Source organism: Solea senegalensis, linkage group LG6, assembly GCF_019176455.1.
Source record: "Solea senegalensis isolate Sse05_10M linkage group LG6, IFAPA_SoseM_1, whole genome shotgun sequence".
Classification (NCBI taxonomy): Eukaryota; Metazoa; Chordata; class Actinopteri; order Pleuronectiformes; family Soleidae; genus Solea; species Solea senegalensis.
This window is the reverse complement of record NC_058026.1, coordinates 13,812,958-13,838,487: the sequence shown is the minus strand read 5'-3', so window position 1 is coordinate 13,838,487 and position 25,530 is coordinate 13,812,958. Positions and strand designations below refer to the sequence as shown.

Genomic DNA, 25,530 nt, shown 5'->3' with positions numbered 1-25,530 from the left:
ACCAGTGTACTAAACAAATGATGGGTGAAAAATAACCCAATTTGGGTTGTTTTTTAACCCATCATTTTTTTAGTGTGTAAGTTTACAAGTTTGACACAAACATACAAAGCTTACAAAAAACGTTACCGTTACAAAACCAGTGATCAAAAAAGGTGAAGGCACACCCAGCACCCCTCTCCTGTTCTCTATTTTTGACAACACCCTTCCTCTCCCCCTCCTCTAACCTCTTCCCCTACAGACCATTGCTTCATCTCTTTCAGTTTTCTACCAACACTCAACCCTTTTCTTCCTCCGTTGATCCCACATTTGTCTCATACGGCAATGTCAGTCTCCTTTTTTCTTTTCCCTCCTCTTCTTTGAGGATGGCCCCACCCTTTCCACCCATGTGTGGTGTCCACCCAGAGACCAGATGCAACTTGGCAGAAAAGGACAGTGTAATATCATCTCTATGGGATATGAGACAGAAGGCAACTTCCAAATTCAACCTGCACAAATAACACCCAGGAAACAACTTTTTATGGATGTATGTTATTACTGGTAAAAGAAAATGTAAAATATATATCATAACATCATAGCTAATAACCAAAGGGAGGATAAGTAAAATAATTATATTACAAAACCAGAGTGTTTTGGAACAATGTCAGAACAAACACACTTTCAAATAACTTGGCAAGAGGACTTGAGATGATCTCACAAGGTACGCATTCATCGTAAAAATGCTGTACATCACGGCATCTACAAAGACAGACAAGTAGGAGGAGTGACCTGGAAGACCTGAAGAATAACGTAAGAAAACCTGGACAGCACACAAGGCTGACACACCCAGAGTAAGAATAGATGCTGCTGAAGAGGCAGAGATTCTGCTGCCTGTGTTATCAGCAGTCTAGAACAGGAAGATTCTAATTTATCGGAATTCACTCTTTGATTCAGGCCCATTTAGCAGCACATCCCTCCTCTCTACAATCTTCCTTTGCTTCCCTCTCTCCATTTCTCTCCCTTTCTGCACCCCTACCATGATAAATGCACAACGGGAGAGGATACCCCACCCTTGTGCTGACAAAGACTCACACACACACACACACACACACACACACACACACACACACTAATGCTGGAGTGCACACACGCTGTCACAGATGACCCATAAACCAGGCAACAGTGAAAGAGATAAACTAATAGAATGGAGGACAAAGATTTGAGCTACACCCAGTCAACTAACAGATAGAGAGGTGGAGCACACACAGTGAGAGGAATAAAACGCGATAAAACAATGGATGCCAAAGAAAAATGTTCACACACTGGCTATGTGAATGTTTTTGTACAATGTAACTATGGCAACTTTGTGTTTTTGTCTGTTTGTAAGTGTGCATGTTTGTGTATTTCTGAGGCTGAACAGGGGGATTGATCCATATGCTGCACCCTGCTATAGAGCCATTATTTCTATATATGTGTAGCATGTGTCCAGGGCCGTTTGAAGGAATTTGGGGGCCCCAAGCAAAATGGACATGGCCTTCTCGCGAAGGGCCTGCATGTGTCTCAATGGTTTATACAGGGTGTATGATGTAAGGGGTGTGACGCATAGTTAGGTGTGTGATGATACGTGCAAACTGCGCCTAGATAAAGATGACACACCTTGATATGCTAACCAGAAAGGAACAATGCACGTGTGCACTAACAGGTGTCCACTTGATTACCTGTTCTCATACACATCTGAAGAGGTATGTTGCCAGAGAGGGATTAAAGACAGACTCACTTAGATTGCTTTTAGATAAAACAAATTCTTGTCTTCTTCAATGGCGTTAAAAAAAACAAAAACGAGCTTGCTGAACTGGCAGCAAATCCAGTCCAACTTAGCAGGAAACGATACCAGGGAGAATGTATTGTGGTTGAATAATATCAATGATAGAGGTTGGTACAGTAAAGTTTTACACTATGAACTCATCTAAAGGAATATTTATTATTTCTTTTTAGGTAGACACTCAAATCTTAAGTTGTTTGAGAGTTCACGTTAGCTGTTCAGTGTGCTATGTGATAGTTACCACGTGCACTGCAACGTTAATGTTAATGCTAATTATAACTAGAAGAGTGCACAGAGTGTATACCTCTGCCATGGCAAACGCCCTATTTCTGTTAAGGAAAGTGGAACAAAAATGTCCTGGATCCACCCATTTATACAGAACCTGCTCCAAAATTCTCAAGAAGCCCCACCCTTCTTTTTTTGTGAACATGGGAATAAATTGCATTCAAGTCTTTGCGTTTGTGATTCAAAGCATCAAACTCACCCAACAGTTTCTGGTTCTCCCTCTCCATCCTCTGCAACAGGATTTGCTGCAGGATGGCCTTCCTCCAAAGATCTCTGAGCTCCTCTTTGTTCCTTTTTGTCCTTTCCTCAGTCACCACTCTCATGTCTATATTTCCTCCAACTGCCACCTGGCCCACACATACTCGCCCCCTGTCCAGACAGCATTCTGTTCGCTCTGAAAAACACATTACAATAACATTAGGTGTCCACTGCAATAAAGGAATAACATACAGTAGATAATAAAATAGTATAATAAGTGACACTACCACACATCAAAAAGAGATCAATAAAACTGAGATGTAAGTTGCACAAAATACCTGCTTGATCAAGTCAATCTCAGCAAGTCATCCCCAATTATATAGCATTAAATTAATGGTCATAATCTACTTATAAAATGAACATCTGAACTTCATCTGTGAAGTAAGAAGTACAAAATATGACAGAGACCATGGGGAAAAAGAAACTTAACAGGGGGGTTTATGACATAGCCATACATATTCACACAGCCAACCACCAGTGGGCAATAAAGATGATTGGCTTCAATTTAGGAAGCAGTCCAGCCATCCATTTTTAATGGTTTTACACTATATACAAGTAATTAGTTTTAAAACAGCCATTTCTCCTGACCAACTTATCGAAGACTTAAGACATTGCTGCATTAAATATTTAAAAATGACATGGCTGATGTTATACAGTACCGTGAAAAAGTCTTAGTCGACTTGTTGCTTTAACAATGCAGTTTTAAAATAACAAAACTTCTATAGGTTATAGTGTCCAATACCGGGGTATGCTCTTGTGCGCTTGTGCACATTGGAAAGGTGAAGGGATGTTTTCATAGAGCACTTGTATTCCAGTACGTAAGATGAGAAAAAGGACAATTGTTTGCAAAATAATATGTTGTTTTAAAAAAACACAGCTGCATCTTTGCCTAAAAATAGCAGGGCAAAGCATGCATGCATAGTGCAGCTGGGTAACCAGGTATTGTGTGCACGTAAACACTGCGATGGACATTTACTAATATTACAAACTTAGAAACTACAGATCCTAGGCTCTGTAATGAGAAAAAAAGCCAATATGGAGATGGAAATTGATACAATGAATTCACTGTGATATTAGTTGATTTTTTAATGAAGATATTCCTTCATTATTAAATCAAAGCTTTACTTTATTTACAAATAGAAAGGTTGACCCTTTCTTACACTGTCAATCCAAAGACAGCAATACAAAAAAAACTAAACATAGAAATATTTTACACAGTAGGGTGCAACACATACACAATAACAGAAAAGTGTTTTCGTGACTCCACCCCAAAGTACAGGGTGGATCCCAAACCTCAAAATACCCTGTGTTGTTTAGAGAAGGGACATAACAACTATGCAGATTACACTTACTTCTCACTCACCCACACATGCCCATGCATGCACCCTCTAAGATATCAGAGGACATTACATTGACCTTTATTTACTACCTCCCTTATAACTGCTACTTGCCTAACCCAAAGTCCAACCTTAACCTAAACTTCAAATATGTTGTCACACACAACTTACCAAAGAGAAAAATCTCAACTATTTCAGTTAAGTCCAACAAAACTTATCTTCAAAGATAAATCATGATACCGTCCATCAACACATTACACATAAACACGTGCATGATGACACACAATGACGTGTGTCTGAGTTATTTAAGCCTAACAAAAAAAAAAAACCAACTAAACTAACACTAATGTGCGCCTTTGTGTCTGTGTCTATGTATAAGTCATAAGTCAAACTCAAAGGTCTCTTGGGACCAGCAGTCACTGTACAAATATTTGGCTCTTAAGTTATAAAAGCATGAAAACATACCAGACACATGGGTAACAGACGCACAGAAAAGGTGAACTCTCTTAACTGAGTCACGCATTGGTTAGGGTAAACAAACACTGCTCTAGTCCTTTAACAGAACATTATGTGAGAATTTGCTTTTAAAATAATGCAGGCACACATGCACACAAACTTATTCTGAAATCCTTGGAGGGACTTTCTACTGACTACTGCAAATTAATTAATTAGTCCTTCATCTTAACTGAAACCTAACCAGCTTACATGCAATGTAAATGCTCGATCTACATGATAGCAACAAGGACATGATAAAACATAACCACAATTAAAATCTTAGACTCAGAATCAATCCTGACAAGGTCAGTTTTTATGCCAGAAAAGGTCCTAAGGGGTAGAAAATTCACGTATACACACACACGTTGGCACGTGTGCTTGTACAAAATGGCACAATCCACACCCTGAGCAAATGCGCGATTTTGGCCAGAATCAAGTCCCAGCACATACATTTCTACACACACAACATGCAAAGTGGGTCAACAAGACAGGCGCTTCACTCTGGCGCTGTCTGTGTGTGGACTGTCAACATGACCATGAGACACCGCCACCCCCTCAAAGACACACCCATGACCTCATATGTATATATATATATATATATATATACATATACATATATATATATATATACATACACATATATATATACACATATATATACGTATATATATATATATACATACACATATATATATACACATATATATACGTATATATATATATATACATATATATATACATATATATATATATTTCACAACATTCACACAGCATTCACCTGCAAACCCATTTACACTTGAGAAGACACTTGATTTGCACTAAGTGACACTTAAAAACAGAAATAATATTATTATTAGGTGCATATTATTCAGTTGAAAGGCAGCTTTAATATGGCATTAGTCCCTTTTTGTTGCGTTTAACAAACCAACCAGAGAAGCAACAAATTAATGTAAATTCCCTATGTGTTTCAGTTGTTTTGGAGAGCTCAGAACATGTGGTGATTGAACTGTGGGGAAATGCTTGTGGCTGCGCTGTGTTATTAAAGATACAATGTGTAGGATTAGTACATTTTAGACTTTGGCACCCCTTAGTGGCAGCACAAAAAACAACTCTGAAGAAAGCAGTGCATAGCTATTCACACAATGTGGACAAGACCACTTTGCTAATGTAGTTTTCATGTGGTTGAAACTATTCTGTTGTGCTCTTAAAGACGAAAGCTTCATTTGACTTAGTTGTATCATGATTGTTGTGATCAATTTGGAGCTGGTGCAATGTGTGACAGACAACAGCTGCTTTAACACAGGCACTGCAAACATGTGTCGACATTAACCTTCGTGTGGACCAGTGTGAGATCAGCTGACCACAGACAAATGCAAATAATCAGAATAATGCAATGATGCCATGAGTGTGTAAAGTGTCATATTGATAAATTCAACTACGTGGTCAATTTCACACATTGATGATAGTGCACTAAGTTTCGATGTGGTGAACTTTGTTCACTCTTCAGAGAAGCGTTATGCTGGAGTTACAGTGCGACAAACCCAACCATCTAAATTGTCAACACATCTTCACACACACACAATTATCAAAACACAGGATGTGAGACATGCACAAGCACAAGCATGATTCCCACATCTGCAAAGACACACACACACTCAATGAAACTTGTTTGGACATAAACTGATACTGATAGGAAAGATTGATCCTTTTTTAAGTTATCTATTATCAGATCAATGTTTCATTAAATGTAAAACACTCTTTTGCATTATACTTCCACAATATGCAACAGGACTGTCACTCGCCCATGGCAATCAAACTATTGTGCAAACTTCAGTCCAGTCTGTTTCATCAAAACATCAGCCCTACAGACAAAAATTAAGTAATAAGCTCACATAAATAATTTAATACAGTCAATCATAAGTTTTGAGGTGTAAGACAGTTACTGGTTAAGTCAAGATTTGTGATGGTTCTCTAAGACATATGCTTAAGGATAATTGATCAATCTTCCCAAAGGGCAAGAATTCAAATTGCCAACAAAATAATCTGTTTTAAATACTTAAGTGAGACGCTTTGAAACAGCATAGTAACTGTAATATCTAGTCTAATACATTACATTAATGGATTTTAAAAATTACTTTTTGATGAGATTTCAAAAGATGTTTGTGAGTGGCACATTTTACATGAAAAACAACAACAGAAACATAATTAGGATCAAAAAACACAAAATCACTGTTACAAGTGAGGTGTAAATTCAAATTCATACAAGAAAGACATTAGGCAGAAAATATATTCTTCTCATTCCCTTCCTTTTTTGTGTTTGTGTGTCTTTTCATAACAAGCACAGTTGACAAAAGAACATCTGAGGTGTGTTGCTCTTGTTTGTTGACTTTGGTAGATTATGAAGGACGCATGTACGTATGAGAAAACATGTGTGGTTAAACAAGTGTCTTCACCTGGACCTGCTTTATGCCACCAAACACGACATGTCCGTAACTGCAGCTGGAGCATGCAGAGTCATTCTACTGTTGTGCTTGCAAAAGTTGTTAAGAACACACAAACACGTACACTCTCCTTCTCATGCACGCATAGCAGAGGCCTGTTATTTTGGCAAGTGCATTAAAGGAGGCATGTAGAGTATTGATTCATTTATTATACACATTTGCTATTTCGATACTTTTTCTATTTGTATGTATGTATAAATAAAGTGTCATTTATTTTATTTATGTGTGTCATTGTTACTGTCTTTTACAATTTGTTTTCCCACTGTTACTGCCTTCATGTTTGTGCAACGACTGAATTTCCCCATCGTGGGATTAATAAAGTCTTATCTTATCTTAAAATTAAGCCAAAAAAATGATTGAATGCAGCATTTACCTGCTCAACTGGTTACCTCATGAGTGCTTTCAGCCCTTGAGACAACTTGTATGTAAGTCCCGCTCAGTACTGTCACTGTACATCTGTGTTTTTTTTCTCATTTTGTAAATGGATGCATTTGAGTTGTTGATATAACTGAGGTGGAAGAGATTTTGAATTTACTTTTACTGAGAGAAAAGCAGGAGTCCAACAAACAGGGGAAATATGCAACACATGGAAATTGTACAGGTGAATGTCATGCAATGGAGTATAAACCAGGCTTAGCTGTTAAAATTACATAAACATCTGTCTTAAGAGATCAATCACAAGTATGACTGTTCACATCTGGCATTAACTTGCATCCTGGATGCGTCTCTTGGGACGACATCTCATTGGATCTCACATCTATGCAAATACACAGGATGTCAAGTCTTTTGTGCAACAAAAAAATGTTTTATCCATTTCTGTTGTTGATGTGTGTGTCTGTGTCTTCATGCCAGCCAAAGTGACAAGAGGAAAGAGAGGGGAAAAAAGAGAGTTGAGTGAATCAACTCTACTCATGCTGTTAACATGAAATCAGACAATTGCATCCCCAAAGATATGGTTTCATATGTGCCCCCACATATGAAACCATAAACCTTAACTATCTGTACAACTTATAGTGATAGATTATGTTGAAGTCAGTGTCCTTTTGCAATGGATTGACTTGTCCCTACCAGAAACTAAATATAAAGATACATTCTACTGCAAGACTGTGTATTTTTACCACTGATGTCCGTGTTCTTCTGAGGTGTGGCGACCCGAAGGAAAATCTGTTGCCTCCACGAGTGGCGACGACTGCACAGAGGGCTTCCCCCTAACCCGCCGGCTGAATTTGGTGTAGAGAGAGCTGCCACATCCCTGGAAACACATGCACACGTACACAAATTAACACACAGAGACAGACACACACACCAGTAAGAATCAGATTATAAAGAAATAAAAATGGATTAACTAATGACTAACATAAAATCAGTTAAAGGAATTAAAAAAATGAATTGAATGATGCTGGATATATTACAATGATATGATTGTTTAATGTTCATATATATGTACCTGCTCTTTGGTTCTGGAAAATCGTTCTCATGGACAGGGGCCAGAAAGTGAAATTTTAGAAAATTAGGAACAGAGGAAGAGGAGTGGAGACGAGCACGCAGACCAACCAGAGTGCTGAGATGGAGAAATGAGTGTGAAACAGAGGAAGAAAACTGTAGAAAACAGAACACACTTGAAGGGAAACAGGGCTACTCACACAGGCACACTTTGCTTGGGTGAATATTTGTGTCAACAGAAAAGCAGATAAGGTATGAGATGAAGACACAAACAAAGCAGGAATCTCACCTTCTTTTATTGAGACGGGCTCCAGAAGAAGGGGAGGAAGGATGATGCGCAAGCAGAAGAGAGGGGGATGAATTGGAGGGAGAAACAGGAGGAAGGATGGAGCTGGTTGGGGCATATCTGAGAACCAGTGCAAATACAGAGAGAGAAAGAAAAAGAAAAGGTGCAAAGACAATCAAAGCAACTGAAAAAAGCACGACAACAAAAGGTTAAAGGAAGAGCTTGGAGATAGGGGATATGCAAGCAGCGATTTCTACCATTTTAGTTTATTATGTAAAATTGTCTAAGGAGTTTTATTTAGCACACAAATGTGTAACTTAATCAACAGGGAGATTTTAAGATAAGGAGAATTATTTCTCTGACAAGGCATTGAGCTGGCAGTTTAATCATACAGGCATTTCTTTAAGACAATACTGAATAAAAGAGTTGTAGAATGGAATGCTCTCCTAAACACATTCAACAACTTATGAGTTGGCAGTCACAAGTGTTTTCTTGGTCATTGCCAATGCTTATGAAGTATTTAAGTGTATTTCCATACACATTACTCAATGACAACATGGTATAACTACACAGAAACAAAAACAATTTAAATATCAAGACAATGCTGTCAATGCTTAATACATTTCTTTGAAAAGAAATTGCCACTTTTGCATTCTGTGACAGACTTGACAACCTATCTTTTTGTCAAAAGGTGTCAGTCCGTTGGGTAGTCTCCCTATCTGAGAGAACACCTACATGTATGGTTTGAGGAACACCAGCAGCAAACCCGCCAACGCTCTCTTCTAAGTTTACATTTCATTTCCTTCTTGCTAACTTGTTTTTTTCACCCTTACTATCTTGTAGTGGTGACAGGGCCTAACAAACCATGAAACATTTAAAACACACGTTTAAAAAGCCAGGTTAAGTTTGACCACCCCACTCCTAACCAGAAAAGGAAGAGATCACATCCACATTGGATAGCATAGATCAAACTACTCAAACAAACTAAGCTCAGGTGCAAGGTTTCTTTGTGCTTTGCCAAGGTGGATACAAACAGACTCTATCCTTACTTGCTCTGGTGGGGCGTGTCAGTGCTGACGGAGTAGTGTCGTACGAGCTTGGGCTTGGTAACGGCAGTGGGGTCCTGTGGAGTGTGAGTTAGTGTGTGCACTGGGGAGTACTCAAGTCCTGAGGAGGAAGTGGGAGAGTGGCTGAAGGTACTGGCCCGTCGGCGAAAACCCTGTGGCTGAGCATCACCAGGTAAAGAGGAAGAAGAGGGGGACAGGTGGAGGGAGGTCTGAAGACACTTCAGGTCTCCCGTTGAGTTGTGGTTCCTGAAAAAATGACATGGCAAGAAAGTGAGATGCAAATGGTGTAGACATTATTTAATGTACACAAACTGAACATAATCCCACACAAAAAAACACTCAAACGAAAACCATATTTTAGAATTTTAGACACAAGACTTAATTCAGGGAAATGCTTTAAATAATTTAATCATGTGTTTGTGACAAATTCTGTTCATCCATTGCACCTGTAGGTTTTCCAGGTGTGTCTGGCAGCTTTGATAGCAACTACTCACCAGCAGGTTGTGACCAGCTTACAGATGTCAGGACATCAATGCTTCAACATCTGCCGTCAACCCTGGGTCAATGCACTTGTATAAAAGGCTGAGCCTGACCAGGCTCACATGAACCAGGCTCACATGAATCATAGAGTCCAAATAAAACAAGTAAAACTGCTCCAACTACAGTGACGACTCTGAGCCAAGATATGAGTCAGTGTGTGTGTGAAAATGTGCTTAGCTGTGTTTACCTGAGTGGGCTGGAGAGTGATAACTGGGAGGAGGCGGACAAAGGGTCATCTATGCAGGATTGGGTGCTGTTGACAGTACAGATGGAAGAGTTGCTGTCACTTCCTTCACTGTTGTCTCTGTGAACCCTGGCCTTGCTGCTCCCCTGACAAAAACACACAACTCAAGGTTATATACTGTAAATGTAGGTCACTTTTAAACTTTTTCATGAAATACTTCCAGATTGCTTTTCATGGATTACCATTTGCTACAACACATTTTCTAAGATTTTAAACTGTAGAGCTTAACCTTTAAATGCAAACAAACATCTATTACTTTGAAAACACTGTCAAATAAGTGCACACAATTCCGATTAAGACTATCAGCTCCACACGACTCTCTCTGTTTTTGTCAGTATAGTGATATTAAGATCTTTTGTCACCCGGTGGCATTTCTGCACTGCACATAGAAAGTGATTGATTATATAGTAAAGCAATACTGCTGCTAACGGTTTGCAGTATGACTGAAAACATCTCCATTAACATGCATATCTGCATGTAATGACAACATTCCTCTGCACACAAATCAAGGCAAAACAATCAATGTTACCTTCCAAATGCCCTCCAGGGACTCAGTGAGAGATCGCTTGGCTCGGCTCTTGAACTGCTCAAGTCGCTGCCGGCTGCTACTCTGCTGCTGCACCTCAACAGGCACTAGAGCTGCCTTCTCACACCCCTATAGAAGGAGGCAAGTGAACACAGACACAAAAGGAATAAAAATATCTTGTGTTGTCTGTTCTCGGTCACATACTCTGTCAAGGACATGTTGACACTTACATAATTGGAAAGATGACAAGCAGTCAGCAATATAAAGCAGAGAAAGAACTGGAGTGTTTCTCAGGGTATCTGCAGGTTTTAACAAGTCAAATTTTAGACCTTTTAAGACCAATGTGAACACAATTTAACACCTGCTTCATGTCCACACTGTCAAAAAAGTATATAGCATAGCAAAGGTCTGAGTCCCAGAATTACTTGCAAATTGTATTTATCAATTAACATAAATACACAAAACTGTGAGTAACAAGTACAATGTTGCATCACAGAACATCTCTCAGAAAAACTGTACAGCTAGTGCCTTGGCTGTACATGTGATGCGTGAGGGTGTGTGTGCGCCATGGTCACAATGGGGCCGGACTTTAATGCTCCCCCTCCTGATGTGGAACAATAATGGGTGATGTTGCGAGCTACTGTAATATTATACACGTATACGTGTATATATATACGTATATAATATGTATACTGTAAATACGTCCTCTTACAGAAGGTGCAGCAGGCTTGAAACTGGTTTTCAACTGGCTTCAACCACTCATGAAAATCACTATGTTGAAGCAATGCATCAATGAACCTGCATTTCCCCATTTTGTGCAAGTAACAAGCTAATCCAATCCTCACGTTGCCAGAGTGTCTCATGTTGAGTGTGCGACGATAAATTCTGTTGTTCTGTTGTTATATTCAACGTAGTATAAATTGAAACATTTCCTCCAAAATTACCAAACTTCATAACTCAATAAAAGTAACGTTCTTCAACGTTTTATTTAAGACCTGGCAAAACTGCCTAAAACTCAAATTATTGTATTTTAGAGTTTTCAGGACCCTGCGGATAACCTGGATTGTGTGTGTGTCCACATAATATGGGTAAAACATTACTTGTTTGCTGTCCCCAGGCAGTATGTGCTGATGGCTCCTCTGTTTCTCCTCATACAGATTCCTCAGTGAGGCCATCACCAACTCATTCTCTTCTTGATCACTCTTGGGGCGAGCCCTCTGAAACAAGACACATTGAAAGGTCTCAGACATAGGCCCACTGAGCACAGAGGCAGTGTTGCAGTTCAGCTGCATCACCAGCAGATGTCAGCTGAACGATAAAGAAATACTGGTGGGCATTCATCTCACTCACTTCTATCACTTCTGATAGAGTGCACTTTTTATTTACATCAGTTAAGTACTGACACGTAAAAATGAATCAAACAAATTCAACAGGTGTTTCAGAGGAAGGAGACAAAGAGTCATGTATGTGAGAGAGAGAAAATTATTTAAAAAATAAGGAATAAATAGGTGACAGATTTACTGTAAGTGATGTGTACCAAAATGTTAGTGTATCACTGTAAATACAGTATCAAAATCTAGTGTTTCCACAGTATTTCAGTCATGATGAATGTACAAACTAATTATTTTCAGTTGCAGTCATTTCAAAGGAGGTTCTACGAAATGTACACCTTGGTCTTCAGAACAAAGGCATTACCATTGTGTTTTCAAACACTGATGCTTGTGTATGATTGTCCAGAGTGGCCAAATGTCTCTGAAGCTCCAGTTTGGTTTTAGATGGGTGTAGACCTGAAAATGATGGAAATACAGTTTCAAAATATATTATAGACAAAGATAGTCTCCATGAGTCGTGTGAGTGTACAGCTCTGACTGTATAGGTAATCTTCCTTATTCTAAACCATCATATATGAGTATTAAATATTTACAAAATATAGTACAAGTCTTGTTTATATACGACCCTTACCCATCTACCCACTTTAAGAGGATATGTTTTTATTCCTTGTAATTGTCTATCAAACCAACTACAACTTTCTAACTTTCACAAATTCCTGTGTAAGTGTAAACAAGTGACCATATTTTTCACCTACATGAAAGTGCCCGGGGACAGTTTCCTACCTTCTATCCTCTCACACAGTCTGTGAAGCTGCTGCATGGGACAGCTGTCACACTGCTGGTTCTGGGTCTTTGCATTCTGCTGCAGGGCTGCTACAGAGAACGCCTGCCTCAAAGTCAGCATGATCTCGTCCACCTTAAAGTGCAATCATCAGGAATGATCAAACGGTGAGTCTTCACTTTGCTTTGACCAACGTTTATCCAGTTTTTATATCGTACCAGTATTTATATATAGTAAACTTTGCAGAACGTATGTATAGCAGTGTAAAACTGATAGAAGAACAAATGCATATAGTAATAGTATAGTATAGTAATCAGTGTTGTCACATGCACACAGTGACTCAGTGAAGCACCGAATATCAGCTCCACATGCTGAAGCACTTTAAATCAGAGTCTACACCACATGCACATGCACATGCACATGGGTCTGGATCAGCCCCAGTGGAGCGTTTCCATTTTTGTACCAACAGTACAAAACAGTACAAAACTGGTAAGATGAATCATCTTACCAGTGATTCATCGGTACACTGGAAGACATAGCAAACAAATTGGCAGCTCCCTCCTTCCACCATCTCTCTGCAAATAAAGCCGAAGTGATCCACGTGTCGAATACCCTGCAGTGATGAATGACAGATTTTAAAATCACAAACAAATGTGACAGTAAAGGTAATGTATGCAGAACCCCAGTGTTTCATACCTGTGAGCAGAAAGAGATTTCTCTGAAACTCTTCTCTATGGCAACTTTCTTAGTGTCTGGACTAACCAAGAAGATCTGAGACCTGCCAACCTAATACACAAAAGAAATACAGTTAGACTTTTAGCTCATTAGTGTCATGGGTTGTGTATGTGCATAGTGTCTTTTGTAATTTGTCAAACACCTGTTGTGTTTTTGTAAAATTTCCACTCAGAAAGTACCAATATATTTTTGAATTATTACATTTTAGGGGATATCCCAGTTCTCACCATTATTAGGAAATTAGTCACACATCACCCCCTAAACCTCAGTAAGGGATGATGATGATTCACAGAATAAGGAAGTGTATTAACCAGAGTAATTCTCCTGCAAATAAGTTCAGGTTCCCCTTCACTGTCTTTCTGTTTTCAGTATGAACTATACAACCAGACATTTTCTAAAGGAGTAAAATGAGACGTCACCAGGGTGACGTCATTCCGACCAATACACATGGAAGCAACAGGATGAGTTATCACTGTCAAAATGCTGTAGCTGCAGAGAGGGATGGCAAAATACACTGGTGCTTCCTGTGCCAATGACCACCATTTCCTGTCTAAAGGACTAACAGGAAAACTCTTATATCCAGGAGGTCACCAAGGTCAAGTGAAAGTCAGTTAGAGGAGTGTGGCTAGGCTTATTTTGAGCTGCAGTCAGCGTTTGCTCTTGCTGAGTCATTAGGGATATAGCTTTTGCTGTTCTTGTGTAAAATCCTTTGTTCCTTTGGAAATCCAAAATTGCACTTAAAGCTCCAGTGCAGAGCCTCTATTGCTCCCTGCAGATTCTACGGTGCTTAGTTAAGCTATGCTTGGGTGATACATATTTTCAATAATGCACAATCATCTCTCCAAGAAGCCAAAATCACGATTGTGATAAAATCCGACTGAATGTCCAGGTTTATTTTTGAGCAGAAGAATCCACTTTGGAAACTCTGATGGGCTTCTTGGTGTTTTCAGCCACAGTGCTACTATACTGAAAAACACAGAGAGTGAATCTGCATTTATCAGCAATTGATTGATATTGATTTATATGTACAGGTTACAAACTACAGCTTTAAGATGTCAGAGTGAGCAGTTGTGTGTGTGTGTGAGCCGGATGAATTCACACAGCAGAGTTTTTCTGAAAACCACTGTTCTTTTTAATACGACTTTGTTTAGAATTTGAAGCAAAAGCTTTCTATGCCACTAGTCAACGTAGGTAATGATTACACCGCAAAGACAACATGCTCTCAATTTAACTTGAAGCGGAGTGAGCAAGTTTCTGCTGAGAGCACGTTTTTATTTGATCATGTCATTTTATAGCCCTGTGCTGTTAAATTAACTACTGTGGTATCATAATTTGTGCAGAACACAACAGCAATATAACTGTTCTTAACAGAATGTTGTTTATGGAGAAACACCTTTTAGAGTGGCCTGTTATTTTTTTTAAAAGGTGAGTGTGCATTAATATCTAATACGTATTAACACCTGCCAAGGGATAAACCCCAAACAAATCTATATTGCTTATTGTCTATACTGACAAAGATGCATTTTTTTTTTTAATTTAATTTTACTGCTAGGCAAGCCAAAAACAAATACTGCAGTACCACTCACATAGGACTGGGCAATAATTCACCCACTCACTCATCTTATAACACATCTTATAACACTTTATCCTCCACATGAGGGTCAGACATGTTGTCACTATAAACTGATATTGACAGATTTGAAAGTTTTTTTAATCGTGGTATGTATTTTTGGACATACCGCACAGCTCGCTCTGCCCAAGCGCTACCTCTGCAAATGTGAGCACAGAGTTTACAGAGTGCATTGCTTGAAATTACCGTAAACAGCATGGTCCTGTTCTCCTGCAGGCTGGTGGGCTGTACTTCAATGGAGCGGGAAAGTGCTTCAGTAGTGTTGTTGTGAGAAATTTCAGGTGAAAGCCCGTTCTCATCCAGGGCATGCAGACAGGGAAAACTGGGGTCTTGCTTGAACAAGACAAGTCGCTTGCTGGTGGTGGGACTCGCTGAGGCACCATCACCAACAGCACTGCTTCCCAGTCCATTGGACTGAAAGCTTAATGCCCTCCTCAACCCATCCACCAATCCCTTGCCATTTCCACCTTTATCAGTCGTCCCTGAGCCATGTAACTGGCTAAACTTCTCAATGCACTCATCAATGAGAGCAGGCGGGGCTTTCCTGTGAGCGACACTCACACGGCCACAAAAAAGTACCTCGAACTTTTTGGCAAAAGCTGTTGGTGACACAGCAGCAGTGGGTGCCACGGAGGTCGTCATTGCAGCGACATGTGAAGAGCATGGTTCAGAGGAATCACTGCCTCCAGTGGAAGTTTTGTTGGAAGTGCTGGTGATATCACTGTTGCGTGAGGAGCTCTTGCCAGCTTGCCTCAGCGTACTGATGATCTCAGGGACCTGGTGAGATATGAAGAAACAGATAAGAACCTGAAGCAACGGTTACAAAACATTCTGTATTTACATTGCATCTAGCTGGCCAACGTACAGTAAGAATAAATATACAAATGGGGATTATGGAAGAAATATGGGAGTTGAGTGTCCATGTGAATATGATCATATCAAAAATAATCCTTGGCATAAACATTGTGCTCAGAATACTGGCTTCACATGAAGATGTTTCTTCATTTCAAACCACCACAGGTTACATTCTTAAACTTATCAGCACAGTCAGTTGTACTGTTTGACAGCTCCATGACATGGCATGTCTATTGCTTTTGTGAAACTATACACTGTGGATTCGGGGCATATCACACAAATATTTCACTGTCCTCGCTCCCAAATGGTGGAACAATCTCCCCATCGACATCCGGACAGCTGAAAGCCTCCACATCTTCCGCCGCCGTCTAAAAACACATTTCTTCCGACTCTACCTCGACTAAGACGACGACAACAAAAAAAAAACAAAAAAAAAACAAAACAAAAACAAAAAAAAACTTGTACATCGCACTTATGACTAGCACTGCATAGTTTGATCTACTTGAAGCTCTTACTTACTTCTAGCTCTTATTTGTACCCAAATGTTTAAATGCACTTTTGTAAGTCGCTTTGGATAAAAGCGTCTGCTAAATGACATGTAATGTAATGTAATGTAATATTTGAATTTGCTTCGCATGTGCACCCAGAAACAGTAAAAACCATAATTCCTTACCTGTAATTGTATTTGTATTTGTATCATAGCCTATGTTCACAATTAGAAATGTGTCTTGTTGTCTTAACAAGCAAAAGCATGAACAAAGAAGAAGTCTATGAGCTGAAAGTATGCTTTGGAAATTGGCAGCAATATAAAACATGACTTGTATGCTACAACACTGTGATTCTTTTGGATGCTCTTTCATGACATCGTATATACGTAGGAGCTGAATGTGACAGGTAGCTGAAACACACATTTTTTCTCAATTTATGAGTGAATGATGAGTATTGAGTATGAGTATTTGTCTGGATGCTAACACTGTTTCAACACCCATAAAAGGTGGCTGCGTATAGCAATTGTGGATAAATGCTGAAATAAACGACTCCCATGCAAGAAACCCACATACTGTAAATGGCAAGTTTTGACAAAGACTTTGATTGTGCAACAACAAGTAGGCTGATCTATGATACTAGTCTATTTCCAGTATAGTGGAATGATAATAGGCACAGAGGCCAGATCATTTCAACTGAGACTAAGATGCATGCAACAGATTAGTTGGACCACAACTCTTCCACTCTGTCTCTCTCAATCCAACACTTAGAGAGATCAAATGGATCCAGCAGTAAATATGTAGCTTCTTGTTAAATTAAAAGGAAAATGCCAAGTTGAAAACTTCCTTGACATCCACTTGAGCAATTAAACACACGTACTGACATTTACAGACTTTATTGATGAAAACACAGTGAAAACATTATGTATTACACTAATGTGTATGACTTCATCAAGGCCAAAATTCAACAATGGCTTAAGATGATGAAGATCATAACAATAGCCTAACTTGTAACTGATGATCATGTAAAATCCAGCCTATGTCTACTTTAGCTTATTTCTGCTATTCTATTTGGTGATGAAGATGTGTGCCTCTCAGGCTAAAACTAATGATCTATAATTCAGAGCCCTCAGTCACACAAAAATCCTTTTCTGTGACCACTCTTTCCATGACTCACAGAGGATTTCCATGACCATTACATGAGTCTGAAACACTGCTTGTACCAGTTTTAAACACATTCAAAAATGGATGGACTGAATTTTATGGGAACTGAAAAAAGGCCTAAGGAAAAACATTAACAGCCAACCTTAACCCAATCTTTTGTTGTAGTCCCACTGAAGCAGCTGTGGTCAGCTTGAAATCAAGTCAATCACAATGTTACCAAAATAACAGATGAAAAAAAAAAGACTTAACCACGTTTTTTAAATCACAATCAATCACACAAGGGCTTATAGCTGGACAAACATGTTCAAAGTATACACTAACAATTCAGATGGAGCACAATTATTTAATCTGCATCCGATACAAACCACAAGACAGCGTGAGTAATGGTTTAATGTGGTAAAGCATATAAGATGATACAATGAAAGCTGGAAAACACGTTCTTCTCTCAAACTAATTTAAGACAAAGGCATCACAGCAACTCATTAAAAGCAATAACCAACATAATAATAAACATATCAAGTTGGTCTGTCCCTGAGTAAGTGACCAGTGGTCATTCTTGGAAAAATGAACAGAAAAACCCAAAATAAAATTATGTGGGACATTGTGCCAATGTGTATTTTTGTATTTGTTTTGATCTATACTGATGTCTTGGGGAGTGAACTACTAATCCTGAAAAAAATATTTGGCATGCACACATACACTTCTGTGCCTAGTTTTGTGACCAAACAAAGGAACAAAAAAAGACGGAAGTAGACAAGTTCAACAGTGGCAGTGGTTGAGTCACACACCAGTGATGTCATTAAAGTGAGATGCCTGAGCAGCTACTCAATCTCCAGTCTCACACACATCTCAGATCCCAGGTCAGGCTGCATCTTGCCTCAACATGAGGCGTGCTCACCCAGTTCTTCGATTAAAACAATACCTGCTACTTAGGTTCTGCTCTTAAAAATGTGTGTCAGCTAAATTATCTCAGTGTTACAGAAGTATTTTCCTCTCATGAGGTGATAGCACAGCAATGCTACATTCTGATTTTCATCCACAAAACGTTCTATACTCTTGCTTAAACAAGATTTTTTTTATACAACTGTATATGTTATTTATGTAATGTTGCTTGCTGATAACAACAATCAATTTATTTAAAGGTGTTTTCAGTTTGATATCAGTATGATGGTTTCTTAGTACATTGCATTACAGTTTTACTGTTCCTCTTTTTTTTTTATTCTTACTTGTTTGTCTCAAGTGTGACATTTAAAACACACCGTCAGTGAGCTTTGGTGGGGGTTAAGGCCATAGGTCAACAGCCAAATGATTAGTAATGGTTAGTATTTCTATAAGATTCAATTTTTACATTTCCTCAAACTTTTTTAGGGTTAAACTGCAAGTTTCATTGAGCAATCTGGTCAAAGGTCACATCACAAACACATAGCACAATGACCAAATGAACATAAAAATAATATATTAAAATTGTAGAGAAGACAGACAGAGAGACCCAAAGTTCTGTGACTCACTTCACCACTGTTTTAATATAAAGTCATTCAAAATTCCTTTATTACCAACAAAGTTTTGTTTTGACCCCTTTGTCATAGGTATCTTATTCAAAATACCTTTGTTGTCCTTAAAACCAGACAGTCAAACAAACAAGACTTTCTTCCACTGCCATCTCCATAACAAGAACTTCATTTACTCATTCACTGCCTGTATATTCACAGGCTGTAGTCATCCAGACACCACGATTGTCACTCTAGCTTCAAGTGTCTAGGTGTTTTTATTCAAACTGGCATGAGTGGAGTCTGTTATCTGTCCGCTCACAACAGACGTCTATCTGTTTTGCCTAGCCCCCTCCATCAACCCCTTCCTCGTCCTTCTGATTTCGCTAAAAAGACACTTGAGCTGAATGACAGAGTACAGTTAGTCCCTGTTCAGCTTCACCTCTCCTCTGACTACTTCACTCTCTTTCATATCCTCACACTGAAAATACAGAACAGCAGTGAGGAGGAGAATTTGAGTTTTGTCCTTGTCTGACCTATTCTCATTTCAAGGAGCCTACCCTAATTTCACTCCCTCTGCTTTATTTGGCTGATAGCTGCTTCTTAACTGCTCAGCAAGATGATATCATCAGTCTCCTCTACTTTCCCAAAATACTTTTCCCACATTGACAAGCAGCGACAGTCAGATAAAAGATATTATGAGGACATCATCTTAGGTTCTGACATTTCGTATATAAAATAACCAGCATATCAATAGATAATGAAAACAAATTATGGCAGCCCTAAGGAAAAATAGAATTTAGAATTTCTCTCTGTTTCTGTAATCTGACATTATAGAAAACGAATGACAAAGGCAAACTGAAACATTTCTTTACATCATAAATCTCCTATTTGATTTATAAATCTGTTCGGGAGTTAAGAGCAGATTAGATAGAGTTACAGAGAAAGATTGCACGGTATCTTATTCAGTGAAACGTTTACAGGAAAGCAGCTGGACACTGCCTCGAGCTGTGATCCACAGACTTGGCTTCTTACAGAGGAACAACCCTGAACAAGTACCGCCTTTCTCACCCAAACATAACTACAGTGAACTACTGTATTAATGACCTCAAAAAAAAGGAAGTTATACAAGTGCCACTACGAAACAAGAAGCTGCAATTCAGTCCGATAGAGAAATTAAAACTTTTCAGTGTTTGTCTAAGAGAGCTAAGAGGTCAAAGGCAAGGATATTCAATAACCTGGACCATTACAGCAAAAATCATTTATGAATGTCTATAGCAGACCTAATTCATAAATGTCTTCCATATATACCATGTAAAAAATGTAAAAAGCCATGTGTCCCACATTTATTTTACAGCAACAGACTAATATTTCTATTGCCATCAAGAGATGACAGAGAAAAATGCAGCAGAAGACACCAAAACTTCAAAACCATACATACTCTACTTAGAACAAAATACACTGTAATGTAAGGTTTGCTTATATATATAAATAAAGTTGAGAAAACACTGAAATCCCAATGACACACCAACCAGCCAAAATCAACAACTAAATAAAAGTCCAAGTTCTGTACTTCCCATGGTCATGTGCTTCATGAAGGGTAGCTAGAGCTCTGAGGTTCAAAGGTCAGGAGCTATGCTGCAGATGAAAAATCTCAGTAGCAGAAAGCAGAGAAATGGGGACATTTTTCAAGGGTGGGTGTATGGCAATCGTGAAGCGAAATGCATAGCCACCAGAGACAAAGACACTGACATCACTCCAAGTCAAAGCACAGAGCCAAGCAAGACAGAAATGACAAACCCATTCAAATGTGATAACAGAGACACAATGTAGGGGCTTGTTGACAAAGTGCTGTGCTGAGTCCAAGTGAAATCTAAAAGGCTCAGAGATAACCACCATGTTTTCCCTAAGAAGGGTTGTGTATGTACAGTGGCTCCAACACCGACAGGTGAGATGAGCAGGGTGAAAGATAAACTAATGGACAAATAACATGGACAGACTGTCCGTTACGTAAAGACAGGAAGGTGACAATAGTTTACTGGCTTGTTTTTGCAATATTGCCAGGACTGTCACATGAGCAGGGGAGGAAAGTCACATAAAAAGAGGAGTGGAGAAGCATGTTAGACCAAAGGATTACAAGGAGAGGGAATTGAAAACTCAAAAGTGGATTAAAAATCCAAGCAGCACAGTCTCTCTTTGACAGTTTGGACAACTATTAACCCAAATCAGTTTTGAAGAATGCCTTTGGTGAAAATCAAATTTCTGCCTGTGGAACTTTCCTAGCTGTGACCAACGGCAGCTTTTTTTTATTTGAAAAGGTGTAACGTCTGCTCTTTAAAATAAGATAGAGGGGAAAAAGGTCAACCTAATTCTTTCATTGGAACCGAACACTTATTAACATACCCACTATTTACAATTCAGGAAACCAAAAATAAGAAGAACAGGACACGTCATTATCCCTGATATGTTACAGCCCAAAATGTGATGCCAAGTCTCACTTTAAGACAAGACTTTATGGTGGTGGTGTTTATGTGAAACCCACGAGAGAGAGTCTCCTGAGGAGATAGCTCAACGCAGACTTTGTGCCTAATATGGTGTACAAGACAACTAGTCTCCAGCTCCTGGAGTGAAACACTGGCATTAACATCAAGCTGTGGAGGTGATATCGCCATGACGCACTCACATACACTAACATTTGGCAAGTGTTTACAACAGCCAAGCAGACAGAATTTTCATGTACTCAGCTTTATCAAGGGCCTGACAGTCAGTAAGACACTTAACAGAAGCAGCAGCTCTAACAGCATCAAGGAAATCTTCTGTTTTGTTCCATGTCAAGAAACATCCTGAGATTTCAAGTGAAAAAGAGATCCTCCTCCCCAGCATGATGCATGGCGGGGTTTGTCTTAAACAAATGGATTGTACCAATTTGTCAGATTATTTGCTTGATAAATGCAAATGGCCACAAAATGTCAGAAAGCCAATTACCTTTTCCAAAAACCCATGTTGGAACATTATACACTTATGTACATTGAGTGATGTCCTGTATGGGTCTGAGCACCAGCAGACTTGACTAACCTCAACCAAGAGTTCACAGTTATTATTTCTCTTTTTTTCAATCAAAACAAGAGGAAGTCACCAAATGAACGGGAAAACATTGTGCTAGAGTTTTCCATTTTGTGCCCATGTCAGGTTGCTCATGTTTAATCACACAGAGTCAGTGCACACTGCCATTGCCATGATGGATCATGGCATTTAAGCCATTTTGCATTTACATGTCACTGTTTGTACTAAACATGGGTCAGAATCAGTCTAGCATTCTACGCATGTGTACTTGATCTCACATAAGCACGGATTCCTTACCAAGAGTTCGTCTTTTTGTGTACGGTCTGTGCAGAGTTAAGCATGCATTTGTCCTTGAGGGATCTGCACTGCACAAATGTGTGGATGATGAAATGCATGTCACACTGGCCAGAACAGACCTCTGCCGACATGGTGGAAGTGGAAAGTATGTTCATGGTCTACATCACGCAAACCATCATGGTCATCAGAAAGTATAAGGTAATAAAGCCAAAAAGTAGGAAGACCAAGAAGAGTTTAAAATGATTGATGATGGCTCTGGAGTTTTTAAAAAGCCACAATGATCTGGTATTAGAATAATTAATGACTGCAGATATGCTGTGGTTTTGATTTCTGAAACGTTAAGTCAGCAGGACTTAATGTATTCTGACAGTAGCCTGCATGTCTGCTTTTATAACATCTGCTCAACTACATTCATACTTAATTGGACAAAACAATTAGTCAGTGAACAGAAATATAGCAATAAGCAGATTAATTAATAACTAACATCATTGTTTGCTGTACTATTCTATCCCATTCATTCATGTCAACACGTGGACAAAAGCAGAAAAGCATGAGGTAAGTTTTGAGTACATTATTTCATTATTATATTCAACTTTATCTAACGTATAAAACAACAACAACTTCAATTAATCATGTCAACTGCAGAAGCCACAAAACCCTCCACATTTAGAACCAGCTTGTGAAAAGTAGCACGTCAGTTATGACACTTTCCACCAGAAAGTCTCTTGACCAGTTATGGTGTGTGTATGTGATACATGGCTGCTGTGGTGACTCCATATTAGATCCGCATCGTAATGTTTACAGAACATGTACTGTTTACACACTCAAACATGGGCACGTATGGTATTAGGACAATCGTGTGCGTCAGTAAATGTTTAAATGGGCGTTGTTATGGTAGTTACGATTAAAAAAATATAAAAAAGTGTTTAGAAAAGTAATTTAAACAGTAAACGGACATGGAACAACTTCCCGGCTGAAGAGGCTCGACTAACACTGACCACAGGTCATTCGCTAAACTTCGCTAACAACAGCACGCGTTGTAGGTAAATTGAATGTTCGGGAAGCTAACTGTAACACTTAGCACGGCACTCAAAGTCAACAACACAAGCTTCAAACACCACTCACATCTTTCTGTTCCTGTTTGATATTGAACAGGTTGAGCCGCTGGAGTCGCGCTTTCATCCCATCCGCCATAAACTTCACAAAACTAGATCTGAGTGGTTGCTTTGACGACACTCGCTCCTGACGGTGTGGGACGATTCGGTATCATGTCATTGGAAAGTTAATTTTGCTCCCTGAAGCCTGAGGGACCCCGCGGTTACATGTCAAGATTGATTTCTTACAACTATAGCACATCCTGTCTAAACACTTCAAAGTAAATCAGACCAACTCACTCCGTGTGGCATTTTGTGTCGCTTCCTTTGCTTTTATTTTGAAGGACAACCATCCGTCTTCCGAATGTAGGCCAGCTGACTATGGTTAGCTTGATGCAGATGGATCCGCCAATACGCTGAGGGACTGGGGCGGACACAGTTCCTGTCCCGGGGCAGTCAAACTTTAGGCGGTAAACTTTTTTTTCGTTTTACCGTTACATGATGTAGATTATCTTGGCGAGTGTGACTGCAGATAAACAGTATTTCCTGTGTTAGGGCAGCAGAGCACAGCTAATGGAGCAGGAATGACTGTTCCTCCTGTGAACGAAGCACTGCAGCTGGACGAGAGCTGGACGAGAGCTGGAAATACACTTCAAGGCCCAGAGGTTTACAAAACTTTTTAGGTCAGGGTTCTTACCAAGCTTCAGCTTTGTTTTAAGCCCCACAGCCTGATTCCTCCTTATACTGTAGAGCAGAGGTTTAAGAACCCCAAAAAGCAAAGTCCTCATTTAAAGTATATAGAAAAGACAGCCTGCAGTGGACAAACTAAACATCATTTCAGTTTTGATGCTAAGTGAACACGCATGGACGAGGTGAGGTGAGGAATATTCAGCTGTAACATGCACTTCACCAATAAACGTTGCAAAATTTTACAGATTGGAAGCAATAATACACTCACACAAACAATTTTCGGACAATAAAGCCATCTAAATGTCCCAAATTGTACCTCTAATACACTGAGACAGTTGCCAATAAAGAGTGACTTAATTCACTGTCTGTATAGATTAACTAATAAAATATTATCTAATAGTTCATTGTCCAGGGCTCAAACATCCATGAATTAAAAACTAAATATTTAATGTATAAAAATAGTGGCTGAAAAACTAATTTCTATCTACTGGAATCAAGCCATTTGCTGTTGGCAAAATCTAAAAGTCTAAGTGGATGTATTTAAATTAGGTCACAAATAAATAACAAAATATAATATAATCTAGGATCAACTGAGTAAGGACGTTACATTGGCTGGTGCCTTTCAGCTGGCCAACTTTCATAATAATAATAATAGTAATGCTAGTTCACACTTTCAGAAAATAATAATAAACTTGACTTGTATAGCACTTTTCTGAACAAATGCTTTACAGACCAATCAAGTCTAATCAAACATTACAAGGTGCTGTTTTGTCTGATAAGGCAAGGAAAAAAGGAGCCCAACAATTTCACACTACGAGCCAGCACTAGGCAAAAACTCCCCTTTCACAGGAGCAAAAATAGCCAAAGCAAAATAATGAGAAAACACAAACAACAAGAACAAACAATACAACAAGAAAAGTGATTCATTGACAATGATATTAGGATGGCTTCAATGTATAAATGACACAAAAAGTGCACCAGAAGCATTATGACCTTTGTAACTCTTCAGTAGTGACACCCAGTGGTTACTGTTCACTACAGCAGGAGCAGCAGAGGAAGTGTCTGTCCCCTGACTCCAAAGAGGAAGTCTCTCTTTATTTGTGCTGGTACTACATGTACTACTTAGTTTAGTTTATTT

General features: G+C 39.0%; 1 protein-coding gene across 4 annotated transcripts in view; it reads right to left on the bottom strand.

Annotated features, from left to right (window-relative positions):
• tbc1d1 (TBC1 (tre-2/USP6, BUB2, cdc16) domain family, member 1) overlaps positions 1-25,530 on the bottom strand; it is a 44,329-nt gene that overhangs the window by 14,002 nt on the left and 4,797 nt on the right. Inside the window, exons 1-14 of one of the 4 annotated variants that reach the window (XM_044028523.1) lie at positions 23,734-23,924; positions 15,444-16,034; positions 13,589-13,678; positions 13,401-13,505; positions 12,895-13,027; positions 12,476-12,567; positions 11,881-11,997; positions 10,784-10,909; positions 10,198-10,340; positions 9,453-9,716; positions 8,407-8,523; positions 8,122-8,235; positions 7,793-7,926; positions 2,283-2,477 (exon numbers count right to left, since the gene is read on the bottom strand). In XM_044028523.1, the coding sequence (XP_043884458.1) occupies positions 2,283-2,477; positions 7,793-7,926; positions 8,122-8,235; positions 8,407-8,523; positions 9,453-9,716; positions 10,198-10,340; positions 10,784-10,909; positions 11,881-11,997; positions 12,476-12,567; positions 12,895-13,027; positions 13,401-13,505; positions 13,589-13,678; positions 15,444-16,034; positions 23,734-23,802 (2,290 nt within the window). In that variant the 5' untranslated portion in view covers positions 23,803-23,924. Of the gene's footprint in view, positions 1-2,282; positions 2,478-7,792; positions 7,927-8,121; positions 8,236-8,406; positions 8,524-9,452; positions 9,717-10,197; positions 10,341-10,783; positions 10,910-11,880; positions 11,998-12,475; positions 12,568-12,894; positions 13,028-13,400; positions 13,506-13,588; positions 13,679-15,443; positions 16,035-23,733; positions 23,925-25,530 lie in introns of those variants that run through there. The other 3 variants (XM_044028519.1, XM_044028520.1, XM_044028522.1) reach the window with 3 other exon arrangements.